General features: G+C 48.5%; 1 protein-coding gene across 3 annotated transcripts in view; it reads right to left on the bottom strand.

Moving 5' to 3' along the window:
• Positions 1-24,231, bottom strand: part of Letm1 (leucine zipper and EF-hand containing transmembrane protein 1) — a 40,443-nt gene that overhangs the window by 8,252 nt on the left and 7,960 nt on the right. The window contains exons 1-9 of one of the 3 annotated variants that reach the window (XM_026380376.2): positions 22,520-22,560; positions 19,940-20,390; positions 12,166-12,309; positions 11,511-11,648; positions 9,558-9,761; positions 7,189-7,308; positions 5,343-5,474; positions 4,712-4,855; positions 4,037-4,171 (exon numbers count right to left, since the gene is read on the bottom strand). In XM_026380376.2, coding sequence (XP_026236161.1) covers positions 4,037-4,171; positions 4,712-4,855; positions 5,343-5,474; positions 7,189-7,308; positions 9,558-9,761; positions 11,511-11,648; positions 12,166-12,309; positions 19,940-20,390; positions 22,520-22,545 — 1,494 coding nt within the window. In that variant the 5' untranslated portion in view covers positions 22,546-22,560. Of the gene's footprint in view, positions 1-4,036; positions 4,172-4,711; positions 4,856-5,342; positions 5,475-7,188; positions 7,309-9,557; positions 9,762-11,510; positions 11,649-12,165; positions 12,310-19,939; positions 20,391-22,519; positions 22,561-24,231 lie in introns of those variants that run through there. The other 2 variants (XM_026380375.2, XM_026380377.2) reach the window with 2 other exon arrangements.

Genomic DNA, 24,231 nt, shown 5'->3' with positions numbered 1-24,231 from the left:
AGAAATGCAGGCCCAAAATAATGTTGATAAGAGGAACCCAAGTTTTCCCAAAGGGGAAGATTTTGTGACCAAAACTTGAAACTGGGAGAAAAGAGTAGTTTCTCCTAACCACAAAATTTATAAGAATGTATGGTTAAGGGCTGGGGTTGTAGCTCAGGGGTAGAGAGCTAGCCTAGCATGCCTGAGGCACTGGGTTCGATCCTTAGCACCACATACAAATAAAATAAAGGTATTGTGTCCACCTATAACTAAAAAATAAACGTTAAAAAAAAAAAAAGGAATGTATGGTTAAGAATCCAGTTAAAGGGCTGGGGCTGTACCTCAGTGGTAGAGTGCTTGCCTAGCACATGTGAGATAATGGGTTCAATAGCACCACACAAAATAAACAAAACAATAAAGGCATTCTGTTTATCTACAACTACCAAAAAAAAAAAAATCCAATTAGGGTGGGGTAGTGGCTCAGTGGTAGAGCACTTGCCAAGCATGTGTGAGGCACTGGGTTCAATTCTCAGTACAGCATACAAATAAAAAAGAATCCAATTAGAACCAGTCCGCTTGGGCCAAGGTAACCTAGAGGTGCCATGACAGTGGGTACTTGAGAGTCTGATGTCATCCTGCTATCAGTCAAAAGTGGGATTCTTTGGCAACATCCCTGGGATCCCAATAAAACTGGAGTGCATGAGAGGTATGCTACCTCTCTCCTCTCTGAGACACTCACTCTCTCCCTTGAGACTGTCTCTTTTCCCTCTTCTTATCCCTTCAATAAACTCAGAGTAACTCCTGCTCCTCTGAGTGACATGTCTGAAATCTTTCTGACTTGATTGTGAAAACTGGGGATTCTCAGTTTCTCAGAAGGCCCCAACTCTGTAACACTGGGATCCAGTAGACAGATGTTCCTCTTACTTTTGCTATTTCACAAGGATGTCTTAGGTATTTTAGATCCTTTGACTCTCTCCATAAATTTAGAAAAGGTTGTCAACTTCAATAGAAGGTTCTGCTTGTTTTTTTTAAAATATTTTTTTTAGTTGTCAATAGACCTTTATTTTATTTATATACAGTGCTGAAGACTCAAACCCAGTGCCTCACACATGCTAGGCAAGCGTTCTACCAATGAGCCCTAGCCGTCTGCTGTGTTTTGATGGTCTGGAGGAATTTCCAAAACAGCTGAAGGAGGATCTGCATCTCAGCAACACTGAGTCTAATGTCGCATTTTCCTAGTTCTGTCCCAGCCGTTTCTATTTTATTTTGAGATAGGGTCTCCCTATGTGGCCCAGGATGGCTTTGAACTTGCAACCCTCCTGCCTCAGGCTCATGTAGCTAGGATCACAGATCTGGCCACCATGCCTGGGCCCAACTATCTGGTTATAATGTGCTTTCCTTCCCTAATGCCCTGGCTACAATACTGAGGAGGAGTGTGAAGGGCAGCAGTCCTGGCAATGCCCCAGTGCTGGGGAGTTACTGGTGGCAGATGTGCAGTGGCATCCCTCTCTTCCTGCTCGGCATCTATTGATCACACTGCATGCTGACGAGCATTCTTGAAGAGGCCTGACAGAATCATAGTATGTAATTAAAGACTGCTTATCTTATTAAAACATTAAGCCAATCTGTATTCTCTGGGCAGATTCCATGTGGCCACAATCCCTTCTGTAGAATAATTGCATTTGATTTGCTAAACACTTTGTTAAGAATTGTATTTTGCTAAGAATTTTTGCATCTATGTTCATAAAAGATAGCAGCCTATAATTTTTCTTACATGATTCTGGTTTGATACAAGGTGATGCTTCATGACATGACTTGGGGAATGTTCCCTATTCTGTCAAAATTTCCTCAGCACTGGGACCATCTGTTTCTTTTTTGGGTACTGAAAATTGAACTCAGGGGCACTGGACCACTGAGCTACATCCTCAGTCCTATTTTGTATTTTATTTAGAGACGGAATTGCTTAGTGCCTCGCTTTTGCTAAGGCTGGCTTTGAACTTGTGATCTTCCTGACCCAAGTTCCCAAGCCACTGGGATTACAGATGTGTGCCACTGTGCCTGCCTGATTTAGATGCACCAGTGACCCCTGTGAAGCCATGCAGGCCTGGGGGGTCCTTTGGGGAAAGAGTTTCAACTATAGGCTCATGTCCTCCCTGGTCTTGGGGCTGCTCAGGCCATCAATCTCATCAACAATGATGGGCACTTGGCAACCACAGGCTGTACCAGTCCATGGGGGCTGGGCACTCTTCAATTTTTTAAAATTAAAAAAAAAAAAGTTTTTTTTTTTAGTTGTAGATGGACATAATACCTTTATTTTATGTATGTATTTGTATGTAGTGCTGAGGATTGAACCCAGTGCCTCACATGTGCTAGGCAAATGCTGTACCACTGCTATACCAGTCCAAAAGTCTGGGTTTCTAAGACATTCTTTTTTTTTTTTTTTTTTTTTTTTTTTTAAAGAGAGAGTGAGAGAGGAGAGTGAGAGAGGAGAGAGAGAGAGAGAGAGAGAGAGAGAGAGAGAGAGAGAGAGAGAATTTTTAATATTTATTTTTTTTTAGTTCTCGGCGGACACAACATCTTTGTTGGTATGTGGTGCTGAGGATCGAACCCGGGCCGCACGCATGCCAGGCAGGCGCGCTACCGCTTGAGCCACATCCCCAGCCCTCTAAGACATTCTTGATGATTCTTCATATGTTAGTTCTGTTAGTTCTCCTGAGATTTCTTTCTTTCTTTTTTTGGTGGTGCTAGGGATTGAACCCAGGGCCTTGTGCATGTGAGGCATCTCCTGAGATTTCTAAACTTCCTTATAGCCTAGTCTTTTTAAAAAATATTTATTTTGTTAGGTGTAGATGGACACAACACAATGCCTTTATTTTTATGTGATGCGGAGAATTGAACCCAGGTCCTGCCCCTGCTAGGCGAGCACTCTACCACTGAGCCACAATCCCAGCCCCTAGCCTAGTCTTTAACCCGTTGAAAACAGGATTCATGTGTTCTATGAGGCCAGCCTTGTCTTGCCCTATTTGCTGATTGGCCAAGCCCTGCCTGTTTTGCTAGGCCTAGCCCAGTCCTACATCCCTTAAAAATGAAACAGTTATATCTCACTTAACACCTTCTGCAGGAATGCCTGAGGCCCACCGTCGTGGGGTCACACTTGAGCCCAGATTCCCTAGAATGTCTACTCCTGCTATGAACTCTCCCTTGATGGTGCCACATGTTGATTTCAGAGTTTTCAGGTCAGCAGGAGACACCTGCTTTCCCTAGGCGTTCAGCCCTAGAGTTTCACCTCCTCCTGGATTATCCCAAGTCAGGTTAGTGTCACAAGGAGCCCCTACAAGGCTCTGGTCAGCCCTGCCCCATGCAACCCTTCTCAATACAGTGACTGGGGCTCAGGCTCATCACTGCAAAAGCCCCCCAAACACAAGTCAGTTTCAGATACTTTCTCCTCTTTAGACACTTCTTCTCACAGGAACACAAAACTAGACCTATCCTACCTCATAGGCCTGAGTATGGGGCTGCCCTCCCTGGTCCTTCAAGGCCCCTGTCCACCAGAGGCAGCACTCAGGCCTCACCTTTGTCTTTGTCAAGGGCACAGCCAACTCCACCTCTTGGGTACCTCCCTCTCAGCCCCAAACTCAGATCTGCCACCCCATTCTCTCCAGACACATGTGCTTGAGGCTTCTTCAGAGCCTCACGCTAAGACCTCCCTAGACACAAACCCCCCACCAGCAGCCAAATGCCCATGTAAGACATCCTAGAATCTGCTTCTTTCTATACATGGGGTCCTCCAGGAGTTCAGAACAGAAAACAATGGATGGCATCCCAGGCCACCTGGCATGGGTCCCCGGGGACGTCTGTGTCCCCAATTGGCAGGTGGTTCCCAAGGAGCCCCCCACCCAGGTCACCCAGGAGATGACACCATGTTGGCTTGTGGAGAAAGTCCTGCCTTGAGGGATCAGCCTTCATTCCCCTTCCTGCTGCCAGACAGGCTGACACACCTAAGGTCTTATCCTTACCCTCTGGCCTCCTCCCCTCCTGGACGGAGCATGCCTCTTACCTTCACACCCTCTAGCAATGGAGCAATATCCTTCAGGGCCTCTGTGGGCAGGATCACATCAGGCACCTCTGGCTTTGGCTCAACCACTGGCCTCCCAGGGGTGGCAGCTTCCACTCCTTCCAGCTCAATGTCCTTCTAAAAGAATCACAGGAAGAACCATGCTGTCACACCTGCACTCTTGCATGCATATGCTACTAACAGAGGCCAAACTCGGAATGAGTCCATTAGGTGACAGTGGAGACCCAAGAGCCATTAACCAGCAGCAGACTTGCCTGCTGAAGTCTGAGCAAGGCACCTAAGGCCCCTCAACAGAGTGGTCAGAGTGCCTTGTTCTGTATTGGTCTTTCCTCACTACCTTTCCAAGGTGCTCAACACTTGTAGAGCAGGAGGCTGCCTATGGGTGGGTGATGAACAACCCAGAACATCCCAAGCCCTTGTCACAGTGCATCTTCCTGCAGCCTCTGAGTCCAGGGAAAACAAGTTTGGTCTCTGCCCAAGGCCCTAGGCCAGCACCCTGAGAAGGTAGGTTCCACAATGACCCTCTGCCGGTGCTGAGTGGGCCTCCCTGCAGTTCCCTGACTACTTCAGAAGACAAGCAAGGACATGAAGGGGTTTCCAGGGAAGCTGGACCAGGACAGCCACAGCCCCCAGTGGTGGGTCCTGTCCAGTGCTTACTGCTGCCTCTGCGGCCCTCTGCAGTTCCTTCTCCCGGTGCTCCTGCTGGATGGCGGCCTCTTCCTGCAGCGTGGCCTCCAGTTTTACTTTGTTGTCCACCTGCTCACCCTCCACCTCTGCCACCTTCATCTGGGCTTCCTTTGCCTTCAGAAAAGAAGGGCACTTGTGAGTGAGTCCCAGGGCTGCAGAGTGCACACTGTCCCAGGCCTCTCTGTATCTCCCAGCAACGTCATCATCTGAACTCCACAGAAGTGATGGAAGGCATACTGAAACATTGCCACCAGTGCTGGGAATGTACAAGGCTACCAAGTATTACCTCCTGCACCTTTCAGAGGACCACTCCATATTCAGAAAAAAGACGGACACAGGCACCATTACCAAGACTCAAGGAAGTCTTTCAAACCTGCTGCCTCCAGCCAACTGTGGCAGGATCAGGACGACTCAGTGTGCCCAAGACTGGCTTATCCCAAGCCAGGTGTGGTGGGTGGGAGTGGGGACAGGCAGATAAGTGATGAGGCGAGAACAGGTGGACCTGCAGGCTCCTGCATGGAAGGCTTCCATGGCTTAGAAGATGAGTGCCCCCCCTCCCCCCCAAGTGAACTGACAAACAGGGTCTCCCAAGAGCACATACCACAATTTCCGGGAGGGTTTGCAGTGTGGATTTGAGCTGGTCAGCAGGCGAGAGAGTGTCTGGGAGGTACATGGCTCGGGACAGGATGAGCAGTGACGTGGGGATCTCGTGGTGCAGGTGCAGGTCCAGCCACTGGGATCAGAACAGGCTTGTTGGTGCAGCCTCCATCCCACCTGACCCCTGGCCCTATCCTGTTCTCTTGTGAAGGGCCCAGATCCTTCAGTCCCCAAGCTTTACTCTGCTGATATGGTTTGGCAGCAACAAGCAAAACAGGGCTTGAGTAGATGGATTCATTAAGTCACTGTAACAAATGCTCCAAAAATGACATTCCATGTTTCAAAAGGTCATTTGTTGTGCTACCTTGGAACTTGACTACCCTGGTAAACTGAAGGCACAAGCCCCAGGGCCATCAACAGCTCTGTAGCTCAATCACCAGGACTTAAGAACAGTCAACAGGCTGGGGTTGTGGCTCAGTGGTATGTATAGTGCTTGCTCGGCAGGTGCGAGGAATTGGGTTCGTTATCAGCATCACATAAAAATAAAGTACACAATTTGATTTTTTTTTTTTAAAGAACAGTCAGCACTCTCTGTATTTAGAAACAGCAGAGCAGCAAAGACGGAATTACTGAGAACCTCCCCACTCATGCAGGAACACAGAGACTGACTCCACTCATGTGTGTGTAGGCTTGCCACAGGCTGGGCACTGTGTCGGGCTACTTCGGTGATTTACATTTGGACACAAACTGAACACACAGAAAAAGATAAGACAAAATGCTAAGAACAGGATGAAAACACTGAACAGAGGCAAGGAAGAGCCCTGACCCCAAAACATGCTATAGCCTCATGGACCACACTGAGGAGCCTGGGCAGGGAATACACACACAGCAGCCCACCTGAATGGCTCCAGGCAGCTGTGCTGCAGAAGGCTGAAGACCACCAGAAATGGCCAGCACTTGCAGGGCGAGCCCACTACCAGACAGGAGTTTCTGCTGGGGAGCCATGCATCTGGTGAGAAGGTACTGCCTAGGAAATGCCATTTACATCAAGAGGGGAGGTAGGTGTGCATGCCTCTTCATCTACATTGAAGAAGGAATGCCTGAAAACCAGCAGGAGGATGATAGCCAAGAAGCTGTCATCGTGGAACAGAGCTGGAGGGAGATTGGGTCTGAGCCTTGCATCCTAGGCCTTCTGAAGCAAAGGACAAATGTCCCCTACCCCCTGTACAGTCACTCGATCCAATGGCACTGAGCACCAAAGACCTGACATTGGGATTTCTGCTGGAGGGCCCCTTGAGCTGCTGCAGGAGGCAGAGTGCACTGAAATCCAAATGTAGGTGCCCACTGTGTACCAGACACCTGTTCAGAGTTGCCCAGCCAAGGGCATCAGAGCCAGATTAGAGAGCATGTTTCCCAGACCTTCCCAGGCTCAGCTGAGCCATCACAAAATGTGAACATGCCCCAGAGCTGTCCAAGGAGGCCACCTGTGCTCACTGGCCTTCGGGTGACAGGAGCAAGCTGAAACAATCAAATCCACACTCAACAGGCCACCAAAATTGAGGACACTCATATTGCACGACAGCAGGACTAGAATGCCAGCAAGCAGTACCGGACTGGCCCAGGCACCCCCTTGGGTTACAGTGTCACCTCACCAGGCCTGCTTGACAGCCCAGAGGATGGCAAAGGCCCAAGTGAGTCTTAGAGGGCCTTGAATATGCCAGGCAAGCACTCCCCCACTGAGCCACACCCCAACCTCAGTAGTTTTTCACTCTTGAAGCTTTCCACAACAGGCCTATTCTGGTCTGGGTGAAAGCGAGCTCCTCCTGGAACTTGGGCCCCAGGCCACGCACCTGCTTCAACTGTCCCCGCAAACGTTCTTCTGTGACGCCAAGGGCCCGCATGCCTCGCGCCCGACACGCTGCCTGCAGTTCCTTGACGTTCAGGCTGTCCACCCCTTCCTCAGCAATCAGCTGTAAGAGAACACCAGCCACTCACCATTGTGCAAGGTTTGTGGTGCTGCTGTTAACACGACTAGAAAAGAACTGTCAAGTCAGAGGCCATTTTTCTAAGAGCTTTTGCCAAGCAAAAGACAGAGCATCACACCAGAGCCTGGTTCTGGGTCTAAAGTGACTAGAAGGATGGCCAGGGCCCAGGGAACACAGAACGGCCAAGATTAACCGAGGGAAGCAGAGAGATCCACCTCGACCTAGGCCCACGCAGGGAGTAGGCACTCTCAACACGCGGGCACCTCTTCCGTGTGGCAGGGCCCACGTCTTGCCAGCAGAACCTATCCTGCCCTGGCCTGATTCACAGAGCCCGCGATCTGCAAAGGCATTCTCAGTGTTCACAGGATGGAGGGAGGAGAGACCCCAACACCCTGAAGATACCTGTGGCTTCATACCCTGAGGCTGCACAAGTCACAGAGAAGTATAGGAAGCAACAGGTGGGAAGACAGAAGACACAAGGCCAGCTCTCAGGGCCCACGTGGTCTGCATCAGGTAGCCCTAGCCCCTTCTCAGCGTTTGCCTCATAAACATCCTAGGTAGCAACTTTATCTCCATTGTAAAAAATCATACTTTTTATGATCATTGTAGATACACATGTAGCTCTAACAAAGAACAATGACCCCACGTGCCTTCTCTGGGAGTCCTAGCGGTAACAGTTTATAAAACAACACAACATTCTAGTCAGGATCCATTCTGCTCCAGGCAGGATGAAGTCACCTCCACCCCCACGAGGGCCCTCACTTGCATGGCTGTCACTTGTCAACTAAAGAATGTCATGTTCATGGGGATCATAGGACAGAAGCCACCCCTAACCCAAGACAGCCCCTGTTTGCATGGCTGTCATCTGAAGAACGTTAGGTATGTGGGGATCATAATGCAGGCAGCTTCTGGAGTTCCCTCCAGACCCATCCAATTGTGGCATCCAAGACAGCTCCTCCTAATCATCGAATAGCATGGAACTAGATGGACAGCGAAGTCTGCTCAGCCATTCGCCTACCTGGGTTGTGTCCACTTGGTCTACTGTGACTAAAGCTGGTTTTCACTTCTGTCTGTTCCCTGTCCTCCTGTGGGACACCCAAGTTGTGCTTCTGGAGCATTTTCAGCAGTCCCCTAGTATCACAGTGCACACACTCCAATCCACTCTCCTGCTGGTTCAAGTAGAGTGTAGAAACCTCACCTCCCTTTACTTCTCCCAGTCATAGTAATGATGCTTGGAATGCTGCCTGTCCTCAACCTAAGAGTCACACCACATGTGCTTCAGTCCCCATCGCACTCTAGGTGGAACCTTCATAAGCTTCGATTCGAGTGTTCAAGAAAACAAAGCGAGCTAGGTGCAGTAGCCGCGCCTGTAATCCTAGTAACTCAGGAGGCTGAGGAGGAGGATCACAAGTTCAAGGCTACCCTGGGCAACTTAGTGGCCTCTCTAAAGCAACATAAAAGGGGTGAGGTTATAGCTCAATGGCAGAGCACCCCTAAGTTCAATCAATACAAATATTGCAAAAAAGAAAAAATTGGAAAAAAAAAAAAAGAGAGAGAATTTCTATGGTTGAAAGTTAGAGGTCACACAATGGGTATTAGAGTGGAGCCAACCTGGGAGAGAATGAGGGATGAGTGACCTGAAAGCAGAAGCAAGCACAGTGGTTGAGAGGCTAAGATGCCTGACGCACAGTGTGTGCAGGTACACTCAGGGAGCACACCCTGAGAAGGAAGCTGCAGAGGAAAGCTACCCTCTGCAAAACAATGGCAGGCCTGCTGACTGTCCTGGGGGAAGCAGGAGAAGGGCTTGGGGACGTGTAGGAAGCCACAGTGCAGCCCAGGGCAAGGGACAGAGGCAACATGGGAGCCTGAGGCAGGAGAACCACAAGTTAAAGCCAACCTGGACAACCTGCCTCAAAATTTTTAAAAAATATTTAAAGGGCTGGGGACAAAGCTCAGTGACTTAAGCACTTGCCTAGATGCTTGAGGCCCTGGGTGCTATCCCAATATCGCAACATATGAACATGCAGAATAGGTATGCATTGAACATCACATGGCACTCCACAAATTTGTTAAACCTTTACGTTTATATATATATATATATATATATATATATATACACACACACACACACACACACATATATATCAGTTAAAGAAAAAAAAAAAAAGGAACAGAAAGGCAAGAAACCAAAGAAGCAGAGTGGTCCGCGTGGCCTTTCTTGTGGCATGGCTCACCTTGTCATCGGCCTTTATGGACCTCAGCCTCATGGTGAGCTGGAAGCGCAGAAAGTTGTTGGTGCCGATGGATTGGAGTTCCAGCAGTCTGCACAGTGCCACCAGTTGCGGTCGTGTGAGGTTATCCAAAGTCAGCTCATCCTCAAACAATTTGGAAAACCGCATGATTTCCTCATTGCTGGGTCTTTCTCCTGTCTCCCGGATCTGCAGCAGGAGCAACCCAGATGGCTTATCCACTTGGTAAGTTCTAAGAGCTCTCCTGTCCCCACCCCAGTCTCAGGACACAGCAGAAGTAAAGAACCAAGGGGGGGGGTCAGGGTGCAGAGGCCCTGGACCACCCACCTCTTACCATACTTCTATGGGGAGCCTCTCACACCTCAGGAACTCAGTGTCAACTGAGCCTGTCATGGATTCAGATACACACATCAACTACTGGCCCTGCACCTTTCCTGCCACCATTCACTGGGAAAGGGGACCTAACCACCAATTGCAGAGGCAGTGCCCTGGGTCTTAACGCAGAACCCCAGCTGCTCAGTGGTGAGAAGAGGGCAGAGCTGTGTGCACCTGCTTTTCCCTCCGAGAGAGTCCAAGTACAGGGGAATGGGCTGCCACTTGAGCCCTGGACTGCTACTGTCTATGTGCCTGCCCTCTAGGAAGCAGAGAACCTCAGTTCAGACCAGTCTGGCCCACACCTCTTCCCATATAACAGATAGGCTTAGTCTCTATCAGGAGTGAGCTGGGCTGGTCCCCAGCAGAGGTCAGGGAGTAGAACAGCAGACCTGGCACCCCCCAGGAGCTTGACTCAGATCAAAAGGACCCAGACTGAGCCACACAGGATATCACCTAGAAACAGTTTCGGGGGTTCTCCAGGGAGAAGGCCAAATGCAGCATCCCTCAACCCAGGCTGCCACAAGCAGGTCCTTCTCTGGAGCTGCAGCCCACCAGAAGCCCCACCTCCCTTCTAGCTCCCACTTGACCCCACCCTCTCCTGGGACTCTGAAGCGCAGCTGCTTGCAGCTTCTTGCAGAACCTACCTACTCAACGGTTTCATAGCTATACCTGCCTCGGGTTCAATCCTCAGCACCACATACAAACAAAGATCACTAAAAGCAGCCTGAATCAAGATGAGTGGGAAAACATCCCATAGCTATACCTGCCTCTTCCCCAAAGATGACATCTCCAAAGTTGCGCTGGGGTGAGCACACTTTTCTGTAAAGGCCACAGAGCAGGTATTTCTGCCTTTGTAGCTGCAGACTTTGCTCCTCTGTGCTGCAGTGCAAAGCACCAGACAACACATAAGCAAGGGCCAAAGCCCAATGACACTGTCTGGTGGAGGTTTTCTGAGAACCTCAGACACAGTCTTTTTGCCCTATTTTGTATTTTATTTAGAGACAGGGTTTCACTGAGTTGCTGAGACTGGCTTTGAACTTGTGATCCTCCCTGCCTCAGCCTCCCAAGCTGCTGGGATTATAGGTGTGCACCATGGCACCCAGCTTCAGACAGTCTTCAGACTTCAAAAAGCAACACAAATCTCTCAAGCTCCATGACCCTGGGCTTGATCCCAGAGACCCTGTCGATAGCACTCCCTCTCCCTTTTCAACTCCTGCTGCCGTCACCCAGACTCTGACAAGATTCTAGGTAGCACCAGGCAAAGTGGCTCAGCCAAACTACCCACCATACCATAATCTCAGGTCTTGGACTCCTTGTCTATGATGTTCTCCCTTCTCTGAGTGCTGCAAAGCCAGGACATGAATAAGTGATTCTGGAGACCAACAGAGTCTCCTTGTTAAACTCCCTAAAGCACCAGCCAGCATTGCCTGGCAGCTCCGCTCTGCTGAGTGTAGCCAAAAGGAAGGAAGAGAAGGGAGGAAGCAGCTGCCAAGGCTGGAGTGCTCTGCAGCTCCACCTAGCCTTGGACTGATGGAGAGTACACGGGGCTGAGGCACACAGCACCTTCTGGAAAAATGCAGAGAAGTCTTTGGTGGCGTTTCCCTTGGCTGCCTTGTTCTTCAGGGCCATCTCCTCAATCGTGTCTTGTAGGAACTTGGCCAGCTCCAGCTTGACCCGTAGCTCCTTCTTCAGCCTCTCCTCCTGCAAGGGCAGAGAGAGGGCTGGGCTTGCCCTGGCCTGCTGCCCTCCCACATCCCACCAGCTCCCTCTACTCCAGGCCACAGCTCCAGGAGCCTCCTCCAACTGCCATCACCCCTGTAAAACAAACGTCTCACACTTCCATCAGGTTCCCCCAAGCTCCCCAAGCTCTAATACACATTTCGTACAACAATGCTTATTTTCATCTAAGTGCAATACATTCTGAAACAATCTCTTCTATTTCATGGCTTTAAAAATATATACATCTTTGTGTGACTCCCTAGAGCAGGGGTTGGCAGGCATGTTCTTCACTGCCAGACAGTGAAGCTAACACAACCACTTCACTCAAAGGGGCCTCACAGAGGTTCCCAGACAGAACACACATGACAGGGTATGGAGGACCCTGAGCCTTTGTGGATGACAAGACACCTCATCCTCATGTGTCAGTCACAAGCAACATGGCTCTGGTGAGGAACTTCAGATGCATTTTTAAACGTGCTTATGACCATGATGTCCTCACCTTGATGGACTGGGTCTCAAAGGTGGATGGCAGCATGTTGGGGAAGAGCTTCACGACCACAGGCAGCAGAAACTCCATAAAGGGCACCACCACGAAGACCAGGAAAGGGACCAGTCTGAAGAGGTCAGCACAGATCCGGAGAAACTGGAGAGAGGAGGTCTCTATCAGCGGGGGCAGAGAAAGATGCGAACAGGAGCAAACAGTGGGAGCATTTCTGTCATCACTTACAAGGACAACCATGGGCATATGGCTCAGGAGCTCCAAGTTCCAAAACCACTTAGCAGATATCTCCTGAAACCCATTTCTTTCTTGACAGTCAAAACCACATGCCAAGCATGCTTGTGATCCCAGCTACTCGTGGCAGGCTGAGGTGGGAGGATCACAAGTTCCAGGCCATCCTAAGCAAGACCCCATCTCAAAATAAAATAAAAAGGAATAGGAATGTAGCTCAATGGTAGAACGCCTGCCCTAGCATGAGGCAGGCTCTGGGTTCAATCTCCAGCACCACAAAACAAAACAGCACATCCCTACCACCACCCAAATCTACATGCCAATTGTCTTCGGAAAGTGGTATATGGTGGTAGCTCACAGGCCAGGTTCACTTGGCACGTGTCATAGAGAGACAATGAAAGACCCAAAAAACATCTCTGATAGAACACACATTGACTGCTCGATTGTGAGCCAGCCACTGCAGGGGACACCCCAGGCTTACAAAGATAGGTCTCCTCCTCACACTGGTGCTCCAGAGCAGCCCTTCCCCATCTCTGTACCTGCCACCTGAAGCCAGAGAGAAGCCTGCTTTCTTGCACTCCCATGCTCTTTATTATTCCAAAAGACTCATGGATTCCTTTATCTTTTCACTTGCTCTCACTCTCAAATTGTCCCAGTCTGGACAGGGGCATATCTTTCAAGATGGTACTCATTTTGTCTTGATTTTGCTTTTTTTTTTTTTTTTTTGGTATTCTCCATTAGTTTTAAATACTGAGGTTAAAGCAGTATTTTACCACTCAGGTAAAATTTGCATACCACAGCATTCATCAAATTGTAAGTGTACAACTCAGGGATTCGTGGTAAATTTATAGATTCCATTGAAACCACCACCCAAACCCAGATTTATATTTTCACATGCCAGAAAGCCCCCAGTGTTCAGGAAGGATAACTCCATTTTGCTCTACAAAATGGACATGTCCTCTCTGGACATTCTAGGTATGTGCAGTACACTGAGCTCTTCTGCACCTGGCTTCTGGGATGAGGTGCACCTTCCCTCCCTGCTCCCAGTGCAGCTGCTCTGAAATCCTCTTTGTCTGGCCAGGGCTAGCCAGTGTGCCTTCTCTGTTCTTGACTTCTTCCAGTCTGTTTGGGTTGTGTATTTTTTTTTTTTTAATTATTTTTTAGTTCTCGGCAGACACAACATCTTTGTTGGTACGTGGTGCTGAGGATCGAACCCGGGCCGCACGCATGCCAGACAAGCGTGCTACCGCCTGAGCCACATTCCCAGCCCATGGGTTGTGTATTTTGAGGGAGCTCCCAGTCTGTGTGTACCCTGAGCATCTCCTCAAGATAAAGCAGGAAATCATCTGATCATCTAATGCAGATGCAGACGATGCATCATCTGATGCAAAAGAGCACCTGATGAAAATGTGACTTCTCCTGATAATTTTACAAAAGCTTCTCAAAACTAATAACTGATATGATACATCTCCAAAATAATCCTAGTGGCTCAAAAGGTTGAAGCAGGAGGATTGCAAGTTTGAGGCCCTAAGCAACTTAGTAAAATTAAGTTGAGACTCACTAAATTTTAGGCTCAAGAATAAAAAAATTTAAGGTTGAGGATATGGCTCAGTGGCAAAGCATCCCGGGTTCAATCCCCTGTAGTTAAAAAAAAGGGGGGGGGGGCTGTGGATGTGGCTCAAGCGGTAGCGCGCTCGCCTGGCATGCGTGCGGCCCGGGTTCGGTCCTCAGCACCACATACAAACAAAGATGTTGTGTCCGCTGAGAACTAAAATAAATAAATAAATAAATATTAAAATTCTCTCTCTCTCTCTGTTTAAAATAATAAAAAATGATCTCCCTCTCTCTTTAAAAAAATGAAATAAATAAAATAAATAAAAAATAAAAAGTGGGGGGGGGCAGTGGCACATGCCTATCATCCCAGCGGCTTAGGAGGCTAAGGCAGGAGGATCGCAAGTTCAAAGCCAGCCTCAGCAATGGCAAGGCACCAAGCAATTCAGTAAGATCCTGTCTCTAATTAAAATACTAAATAGGGCTGGGGATGTGGCCTAGTAGTCAAGTGCCCCTGAGCTCAATGCTAGGTGAGATAAGCTAGACACAAGGTCAAATTTTGTGATTCCACTAATGGGAGGAAACTAGAATCCTCAATTCCAGAGCCAGGAAGTGCAATAGTGCTGCCAGGCAGCTGCTTGAACAGCATCTTATGTTCTGCTCTGGCATGGTCACTTGTGTCCTAGAGGCTCAGAAACCTACCTTTTCCTGCTGGTTCTCAAAACCAGAGTCCCAAATGACTCACCAAATGCAGCTATTCTATACTGACCCTCTAGGCTTATTTGTTATCTTCTACTTAACACTATGAGCAAGTACCCAACAGTGACATGTGAGTCACACACTTCAAATGTCTTCCACTTAAAACAATGTTCATGGGGCTGGGGCTGAGCTCAGTGCAGAGTGCTTGCCTAGCACATGTGAGGCACTGGGTTTTATCCTCAGTACCACACAGAAATAAACAAACCCATAACACTTTGCTCAAATCAAAATTACCTATGAGATCCTAGGAAAATCCAAACAGGCTCTACAGACCCTCTCCTCAGTGCAAGTCAGGGGGGACCTGGCCCCCAGCCCCACATTCCTGCTGACACCTGTCTGGTCTTTATGTGGCTGTTCCAAAGTGCCTCCCCCTATTTTTCCTTTAAGACTCATCTTTTTCAGTGAAATAGCAAAACTGGAACTCAGGCAGAATGGGAAGGTAGAGGAGATGGAGGGGGCCAGGCCACAAAGCAAGGTCTTACTCATTAAGCACCTGACACATGCTAGCAGGGTAGCTCTGAAGCTCTAGTGTGACCCTCTCCTGTAAATGATCCCTCTGCTCCCTTCCAAATTAGCACCCTGTGAAAAATTCCAGCCAGGTAAACAAAATAAAACAAAACCCTCTGTTCTCAATGAAGTATAGACTTAGAAGCTGGAATTACTCTCCTCAGGAACAACTCCCAAGGTCATCAGGTAAAGTGCTCCTCCGCTCACTGTGGAAGGCTTTGCTGCCCAATTCTGGGCAGACTGTCCAAGCAAAGGAATTTTGCATCTTTCCTTGGCCGCTCTAAGCAACTTAGTAAAGTCTCAACTTAATTTTACTAAATTGCTTAGGGCCACTGCTAACACCTGGGAACACGCACAAAAAAGAGGAACTGGAAAAAAGAAGGAAGGAGAGCATGGACTATGACTTCACTTACTTCACAAAGAACAAAAGGCCTGTGGCATAACCATTAACTCAAACACTCTGCTTTGGAAGAAGGGTTTCTATGAGAGATCAAGTCACCACTGGGCATACGAGAAGTCCAGAGGAGAGGGGCAACCCATCTGCCACAGCCTCCTGACCTTGGTCCCTTCCTTTTGGTCATGGTTGTAGGGAATGCCCAGATGCTAAGTCAGGGTGGGGAAGCTCTCCTACCCCTGATGCTGCAGAAACACTGTGCCTGCAGGCTCACACTACAGACACTGGCAACAAAAAACTGTGAGATCATCCCGCTCGTATGCCTGCCTGGTGCCAGCCAAAAATTAAAGCCAGGGTCACAGCACCTCTGAAACACCACGCTTTCAGGCACATTTTAACACCAAGATGCTTGATGTCCAGTTAGAACGGGCTGAATTTATCCATCAGAACATATATTTCAAACAATGCTTGCATATTTTTGTAAAACAAAACTTTTTGCAAAGCACAGAGCAATAAAATAACTTTTTAAGCATTTATAAACACAAAAGCAGAATTACAAGTACTTGTTATATGGCTCATTTAAGCACAATTATCTTTAAAAAGGCAGAGGATGATTTAAACATTATACAATGTGTATGTGTATTGAAACATCACATGTACCTCCTAAATAGGTATAATTTTTGCTTTTATGTATCAATTTAAAAAATACATGTTTTTCAGAAAAGATCAAAGATACTGCTAAAACATGGATAGGATTCAAACATGAGACCTGAAACAATAAGCTAGTTTCCTATCACATGCACACAGGAGAACAAATACTCCAAATCAATACAAGGACACATACTCCAAAGGAGATGAGATATGGAGGTGCCAGTGGACTGAGAAACCAAAATCCCTTTTCTTGCCCTTGTACCCTGCTGGAGGGCCAGGAAGAACTACTGGCATCCAAATGCTCACACCAGAAGACTAGAGGCCTCAGGTTCCTGGTGAAAGAGTCCGTATGCCTGAGCTCCCACCCCAAGTTGTATCACCAAGCTCATGAGGACTCCCCTGCTACATGGACACACAGCTGACAAATACCCAAAATCCTTATCAGTTATCATTTTACAAATGCCCACCTCAGTTGCAGGCATAAACCATTTTCTATTTCTGCAAGCCCAATGCCCAACTGCTAGAGATAGCTGGACAGGAAGGAACACGCAGGCACTTGGCTGCACTTGTCAGTGGAAGGCCCTAAGGTCCTGTGTATCTGGAGTGGTCTCGTGTTTCACATGAGAGGTTTCATAGTGGGGCCTGTTGGCACAAAGGCTCCAAGACATACCGAGAATTAGCTATGGGCAGCAAGCCTATACAGGAAGAATACAGGAAGCAGGGTCAGAGAGAGGGTGGAGCATGTGGCAGGATAGCTTCTGGGAAGGCTCTGGCTTCAACCAGGGAAAGGGACCCACAGAGCACGGAGCTTGAACCCACTTCCCACTTTTTTTGGTATAGGGATTGTAACCAGGGACACTTAACCATTAAGCCACAGCCCCAGCCCTTTCCATATTTTATTTAGAGAGAGGGCCTCACTGAGTTGTTAGGACCTTGCTAAATTGCTGAGGCTGGCTGTGAACTAGCTATTCTCCTGCCTCAGCCTCCCCAGCTGCCCCTGGGATTACAGGCATACACCACCACACCCTGCCTACTTCTGTTTTAAAAGGACTGTTGTTGTAAAAGCATGGAGACAGACCGCAGGGCTCGTAGGCCACAGTTTCGGGCAGGATGGGTGGTGGGGTGGGGAGCACTCAGACTAGGGCTGCTATAGAACAATGTAGATGTTGGGAGCTGCCAAGGCTTTGGCCTAAGTGCCAGCGAGGGTGGGCTGCCATGCTGAACTGAGGGCAGCTGGAGGCCACCAAGAGATGTTCAGGAATGGGCAGGGGGAAGACTGGGTTTTGTTTCAGACATGCATGCTCCGAGTGGATCTCTGAGACCACACATGGGGAAAGAGCAATAGGGCAGTGGGATGTAAGTAGCATAGGGGCAGGGCCCAGGCTGGACACACATGGGGGCATCAGCCACAGGAGCAGAGCTGAGTGATTGGACCTGCTTTCCTTGGTCCTCAGGGCAGAGGGTGTTTTTTGTGCAAGGAGGCACCGGGCAGACGTCATCTGGGCCACACGACCAATGATCCCTGAGGTATCTCACTGACCCTGCTAGGAGGTGACAAGGGTACTTGCTGACCAGGAAACAATGCAAGACAAGCCCCGGGTCTGCACTACCAGACACCAGCCAGTGTGCCCCACTGTAGGGCCATCACAGACAAGAAGGGCCTCAGGAGCAGCATGGGGTCCTGTAATAGAGAAAGGAAGTTGCCCAGAAAGTGGAAACAGAATCAGCCTGGGTCAGGAGTAAGGGGCTGGGCTGTGACCAGTTACCAAGACAAGCATTCAGTGAGCTGGGGCAGATGATTTGGGACTCTGCAGCATCTCTGCAACTTCCCTATAGACGAAAATCATCCCAAAGTTAAAGGTTTATTTAAAAATTAATAAATAGTGGGGACCACAAAAGGTAATGGGAACTCCCAGAAGCTGGGAACAATGAAGTGCTCTTGGGAGGAAGGACTGAGCAAGCAGGAGAAGCTGTACCTGGAGGGGGATCTCACACAGGCTCCTTCCATGGCCTCCAAGATCCTACAGCTCCCACTGCACCCACAGGGCAAATGCAACATCCACACTGGAGAAGCTGACTCAACACACAGACTGCACAGGGTTCCCATGGACAAGACCATGCTGCAGATGAACTGACAGTTCGAAATCACAAAACACACATCATTCACTGTGGCCAAGGTCCACAATAAAGAGCAGGATTCATCTCCCACAAAAGTAAGAAAATGAAAATACTGAATTCATGCCAGGAGACAAATGTAAGTATACTTAAAATTGTAAATAAGTATACTTTAAATTGTTGAAGACTTAAAAAGATGAATTAAAAACAAAAAATAATAAACAAAAGCCTATCAAGAGATGGACATTATCATCCAAAGTACATGCATAAAGATGTGAATGGTATGAATATACTTTGTATACAACCAGAGATATGAAAAATTGTGCTCTATATGTGTAATAAGAATTGTGATTCATTCTGCTATCATATATAAATTAAAAAATCAAAAAACCCAAAACTTAACAGAACTTCTAGAGGTAAAAATATGAGCATTGAAAAGAAAACTAATAGATGCATTAAAAGATTATTTTAGCTGAAAAAAGAATGAACAAGATAGAAAAGAAGAATTTAGGTGGCAGCCCTGAGAGACAAAGATAGACAATAGGAAAAGGGTACAGAGTTGCATGCCTATAATCCCAGTGACATGGGAGGCTGAGACAGGAGGATCCCAAATTCTAGACCAGCCTGGGCAAATAGTAAAGCCTTAAGCAACTTACTGAGACTCTGTCTCAAAATAAAAAGGGCTGGGGATGTAGCTCATTGGTAAAATACCCCTGGGTTTAATCCCCAGTACAAAAAAAAAGAGTGACAATGGTAAGAGTCTTTACCTTTTTTGTAGTGGCAATTGAGCCCAGGGGTGTTCTACCTCTGAGCTACATCCCCAGGCCTTTTATGAAACTTTTATTTTGAAACAAAGTCTTGCTAAGTTTACTAAGTTGCTCAGGTCAGTCTCACACTTACAAACCTCTTGCCTCAGCCTCTGGAGTTGATGAATCACAGGTTTACACCACTGTGTCCATCTTCCTTTTTTTGAAATGGGGGTCTGGCCTCCAACTATTGGGCTCAAGTGATCCTCCCCATCTCAGCCTTCTGAGCAGCTGGGACTACAGACATGCACCACCATGCCCTGCTTAGGAACAACTTCCATGGAGCCAGGACTAAAGGAGTGGAGTAGATACCAGCAGGACTTCTGACAGTCCAGTGTAGATGTTGATCAGTAAAGAGACACTTCCCCAGAGGAACACCGTGGCACTGGGGGAGAAGAGCCACAGCCGCACAGTGTGGACTTTTCAAGGAACAGAAAGGAGGCACTGGGAGGGAACTGGGTGCTGGTACTGAGGTCCTGTCACAATTCGATGGTGGTATTATGGGGATGTCCCCACTTTTGTACATTTATATTTAGCTATCAATGTACCTTTATTTATTTATTTATTTTTTTGGTGGCACTAAGAATCGAACCCAGTGCATCACATGCTAGACAAGCACTCTACCACTGAGCCACAACCCCAGCCCCGTTTCAGAGGTTTTACTGATATTTTCCTCACCCAAAGCAGCAGAAAGCAAGTCCCAACGAGGTTTTGAAAGCAATCTCTGGGTGAAGCCAAGAGCTTGGTGCGTCCCCTTTACCTGCCTGCGCTCCCGGCGGGTCAGGGTGTGGCCGTTGAGGATGCGCCACAGCATGCGTGCTGCAATCTTGGTATCGATCCAGAGCAAACGGAAGCCATGGTAGTAATGCTTCAGCTCATCCAACACCTTCTGCCCAAGAGACTTCTTCACCATCACCTCAGCAGGTGGGCTGTACACGGGGCCACCCTCCTCCAGCTTCTTATTCTTGTCCTTTAAGGATTTGAGGGACTTCTCCACCACAGAGTCATCACTAAGAGGGGGTGATGAGTGCCAGCCTCGCATAGAAAGGTACCGAGGTCCCGTAACAACCAAGCCTGGTGAAGTGGGGGTCCATGGCACTCTCGCTGCTATGCGTGGGTGCTTGGGCCTCAAAGTCCAAACACTGAGGGGCTCATCTCTGAAGCAGAGGTACACAGGGTGGGCTGGAAAGCAGCAGCCAGATGAAATATTCCTTGAAAAAGGAAAAAGGGAAAATGGCAATGAGGAGCCAGCTGCAGTCTGTGGCTGCCCAGCAGCACACACCACAGAGAATCACAACCATGCACTAAATCCCATGTACTTCCTGAGACCTGAGACCCCCAGGAACCCTTAGGAGGGCTTGGGCATGATAGCAGAATGATGTGTGTCCCCAGGTGGGCCTGTTCCACATCCACCAGTATCTAGGCTCACAGGTCCCCAGAGAGATACAACAGCAGGACAGACATGCACAGAGTGGCATAGTGACCCCTGGACTCAACCCAACCTCTGGGCACCATTAACTTAAAGTGGTATGATATGCTTCTTTGGGATTTGGGGAACAGAGTTAAGAAGTCTGTCTAGTTTAGAGGTCCTCTCCCCTAACAGGTGACTTTTGATTGACAGGTTCTGGAGCAAAAGCACAAACTCAAAGACAGCCAGGCCTAAGGCCCCTACTCACTGGGCTCTAGCACTGGCCACCCCTGTCTAGCTATCGACAGCTTGTGCCCTGCCTGGCTCATATTCCCGCCTTACCTCCTCTGTTGTCTCGTCACAGTGCTGTCTTAAATCTGGGGAGCTGAGAGGAGAGGCCTGCTCCTTCCCCACCCAATGCAGGTTACACGGGGCCAGAGCTGGTGAGGGTTAAGTGTTAGCCAAACTTCTCAGACTTCTATCAACAGTGAGTCCTGCTCACAGGTTTGCCCACTGCATCCACACACAAATCAGACAGGTCAGGAGGGCCACTGCAGTCTCAGGTCTCAGGAAGTACAAGGCCTGCCCCAGAGCCTGAGGTTGTATACATCACCTCTGTTCCCCATGTGGAGCTGTGATGCCATCTGCCATCCAACGTGGGACAACTGGCCTGTACAGTTCTCTTTCAGGTTTATCATCTCCTACTTATCTTGTCTGGTAAATTAGAAGCCTCTCCCATGGCTTGAGGACAGAGCCACCTGAGTGGCCATAGGCTCCAACCCACCCCAGAGGGCTGTCATTCATATATATATGAATGACACACACACACTGTCTTAGTTTCTTCCCATCTCTAGTCATTTCTACATCTGACTAGACACCAGAGTGAGGGCCATGACCGTCTAGGCTCAAAATCAGGCTCCACTACTTACTTCTGTCTGATCCTGACCAAGTAACTTCAACTCTAGGCTCTGGGAGCTTCCTTTGGAAATACATGTGAATATGTGCCTAGTTACCCCAAATAGGAAATGGCTGTAGCAATGACTATCCCATCAAACTAGTAGATGCAAGATGGGAACCTCTAGAATTGCTGGGCTTAGTGGTTGGATCCTGCAGGACCACCAGCGTGCACCTACCTGCTTTAGCTTGAAGCAGGTGGAGGGCAGGTCCAGCGGGGGCACTGCAGTGCCAGCATGGAACACACTGGGCACAGGCACTGGCTGTGGACCTCTCTAGGAGCCCTCCAGGATCCGTCTTCCCTCAACGACCGACTTGAAAGCCTAGCACTGAGCTCACAGAAAGCTTCTGAAGATGGAGTGATGAGACAAAAGAGGACAGGGGCCACACCATGACACTGGTGTGGTGGGCAGAGGGTGTGTACCTCCCTCAGTGTGTGTGGGCTCTCCTCACTGTATCACCAAAGCACCTGGAAACCTTGAATTCACCATCCTGAGCCACAGTGTTGCTGAGGACCAGGCCACAGAGAACGTGGCAGAGCCCACTCAGGCTCAGAGAACCACTTGGCCACGTTTCTCGTCATGTGTGGATGGCATCAGTGCCTACATGTGGAATACATGTCATTCCTCTCTCCATCACGCTTAATTATACAGCTTTCCAACATTTGATTAACAAGGCTTCCATAAGGCGGCAAGATGTCAGCAGTTTTTTAAAGGGGCAGCCAACAGACAAAGATGAAGAGATTTTAAAACAGACGAAGCACAGAAGCTCATGGCATATATGGTTTTGGGACACCCCCAGACCTGGCTGTGTTCAAGCTCAGAGAGCTATTACTAATAATCTAGCCAGGAAGGTTTACTGAGGCCGGTTTCAAATTTGGGATCCTCCTGTCTTAGCCTCCCGAGCTGCTGGGATTATAGGCATGCACCACTGTGCACTGCTACATCACATTAAAACATTTTTTGATCAACACAGAACTTAGCCAGCAGCTGAGACAGCACCATCCAGGAAGGCCAGTCCAAGAGGCCCAGCTTCTCACCACGCTATCACTGAGCTCCTGCTTTTCTCTTCCTTGATAAATCACCTGTAAAATGGGGGAACCTTGCTGAGCAAATGCAACATCTCAACAAGAAGCAGACAGTAGACAGCTGGTAGGAGGCCTGCTTGGGCACACTACACACTCCAGCACTGCTGTGAAGCTGTTTGCTTACCTGAGGATGCAAATGCCAATAACCACAACCAGGACACCCTATCTTCGCTTCCAGAAAAGAAAAACCAAGGAGTGCCTTGCAAAGAAGCAGCATCTCTGAGCCCTACCATGTCAGATGCACAGTCACTGGGGGAGTAAGCATGGGGTCCCAGACCTACTCTCCTGTCACAATGTGTTCTTGACTTCTGTCAAAATTTGTAAAAATGCCACAAGTACAAAGGCCTACAGGCTGCTCCCAAGGAGACGACTGCCATAAGGCACTCCCAGAACCTCCTGCCATGGCTGCCCTCAGACAGGCACAAAGTGAGGCAATGAACCAAGGTCAAGCCAGGGAGGACATCAACCAGGACATGTTGCCCAGTTCTTCAGGGCATAATGCTAACAGGGGCTAAGAAATCCCCAATAAGAAAGAACAAAGAAAAGAGGAATGACATAGCAACAGCCACCACCACCAGGAAGGATGACTCCAGAAGCGCAGGACAACTCTGAGCCCTGTGCTTACAAAAATTCCACATTAAGAAGTGAAACTACTGGCTCCCCTCTGCTGGGGGACTAGAGAACATACACAAACAAAGTAACCAAGAGGCCCAGTGCCTTGCTCCAGCCTGAGGCCTGAGACTGTGAGCCTGGAAAGCAATGTTGCTATGTGCCAAGGACACATACTACTGGAACATTTGCCAGGGGCCTGGATGCACCTGGCCATCAGCATAGTGCTATTTCCCAAGCACATCTCACTGGCATTCATGCCACGTGGAAATGCAGGACAGAAAGGGCCCTCACCCCAAATCAAGTGTTCCCACCATGGGGAAAGCCCTACTGGATTGCAGGATGCTTGTTGCTCGCTGCATGACTGCCCACTGCCTGTGCAAAGATGGCGTGCTGCCTTCCTTCCCTCACTTCCATAATTAAGGTCAAAAGCTGCTCAGGAATGTCCCAATGCTGTGCTGGATGGAAAGTACTCTGCCTACTCCCCATCAGGGGCCTGGGCCATTTCAATCAAAGACTATCTTAGGCTGTAAAATAACTGCCAAACAACCATACCAATGGCTACCACTCACAATGACTTTTCTGGGTGTGATTCAAGATTTCTTATTCTGTGCAATCAAATTGAAAAATGAAAGCTCTTTACTGCTCACCAGGAAGTGCTAATTTGAAATATGAGTTCATCTAAACAGCTTTACCATTTTTCATTAAGTAAATCTCTTCTAAAAAGAACCTTAAGTGCTAAAAAAGGTACTTAACAAATTCAATGTCCCTTCCCAATGAAAATACTTGAATAAACAGCCATGGCAAAGAATACTGAAACCCAAAGCTACACTACAGGCAATGAGCACTAGCCCCTGTTCTGCTGCTATGATGGTGCATGACTGACTACAGCCGTCCTAAGGCAGAACTGGATGTACAGGCAAGAACTGAAACCACTTGCACTGGAGGCTAGGGTGGAAGAGGCAAAACTGTTGTCTACCAGCAAGCTCATGAC

This window comes from Urocitellus parryii, chromosome 10 (assembly GCF_045843805.1).
Source record: "Urocitellus parryii isolate mUroPar1 chromosome 10, mUroPar1.hap1, whole genome shotgun sequence".
NCBI lineage: Eukaryota > Metazoa > Chordata > Mammalia > Rodentia > Sciuridae > Urocitellus > Urocitellus parryii.
Note: the sequence above shows the minus strand (reverse complement) of the source record. Positions and strands in the feature narration are given on the sequence as shown.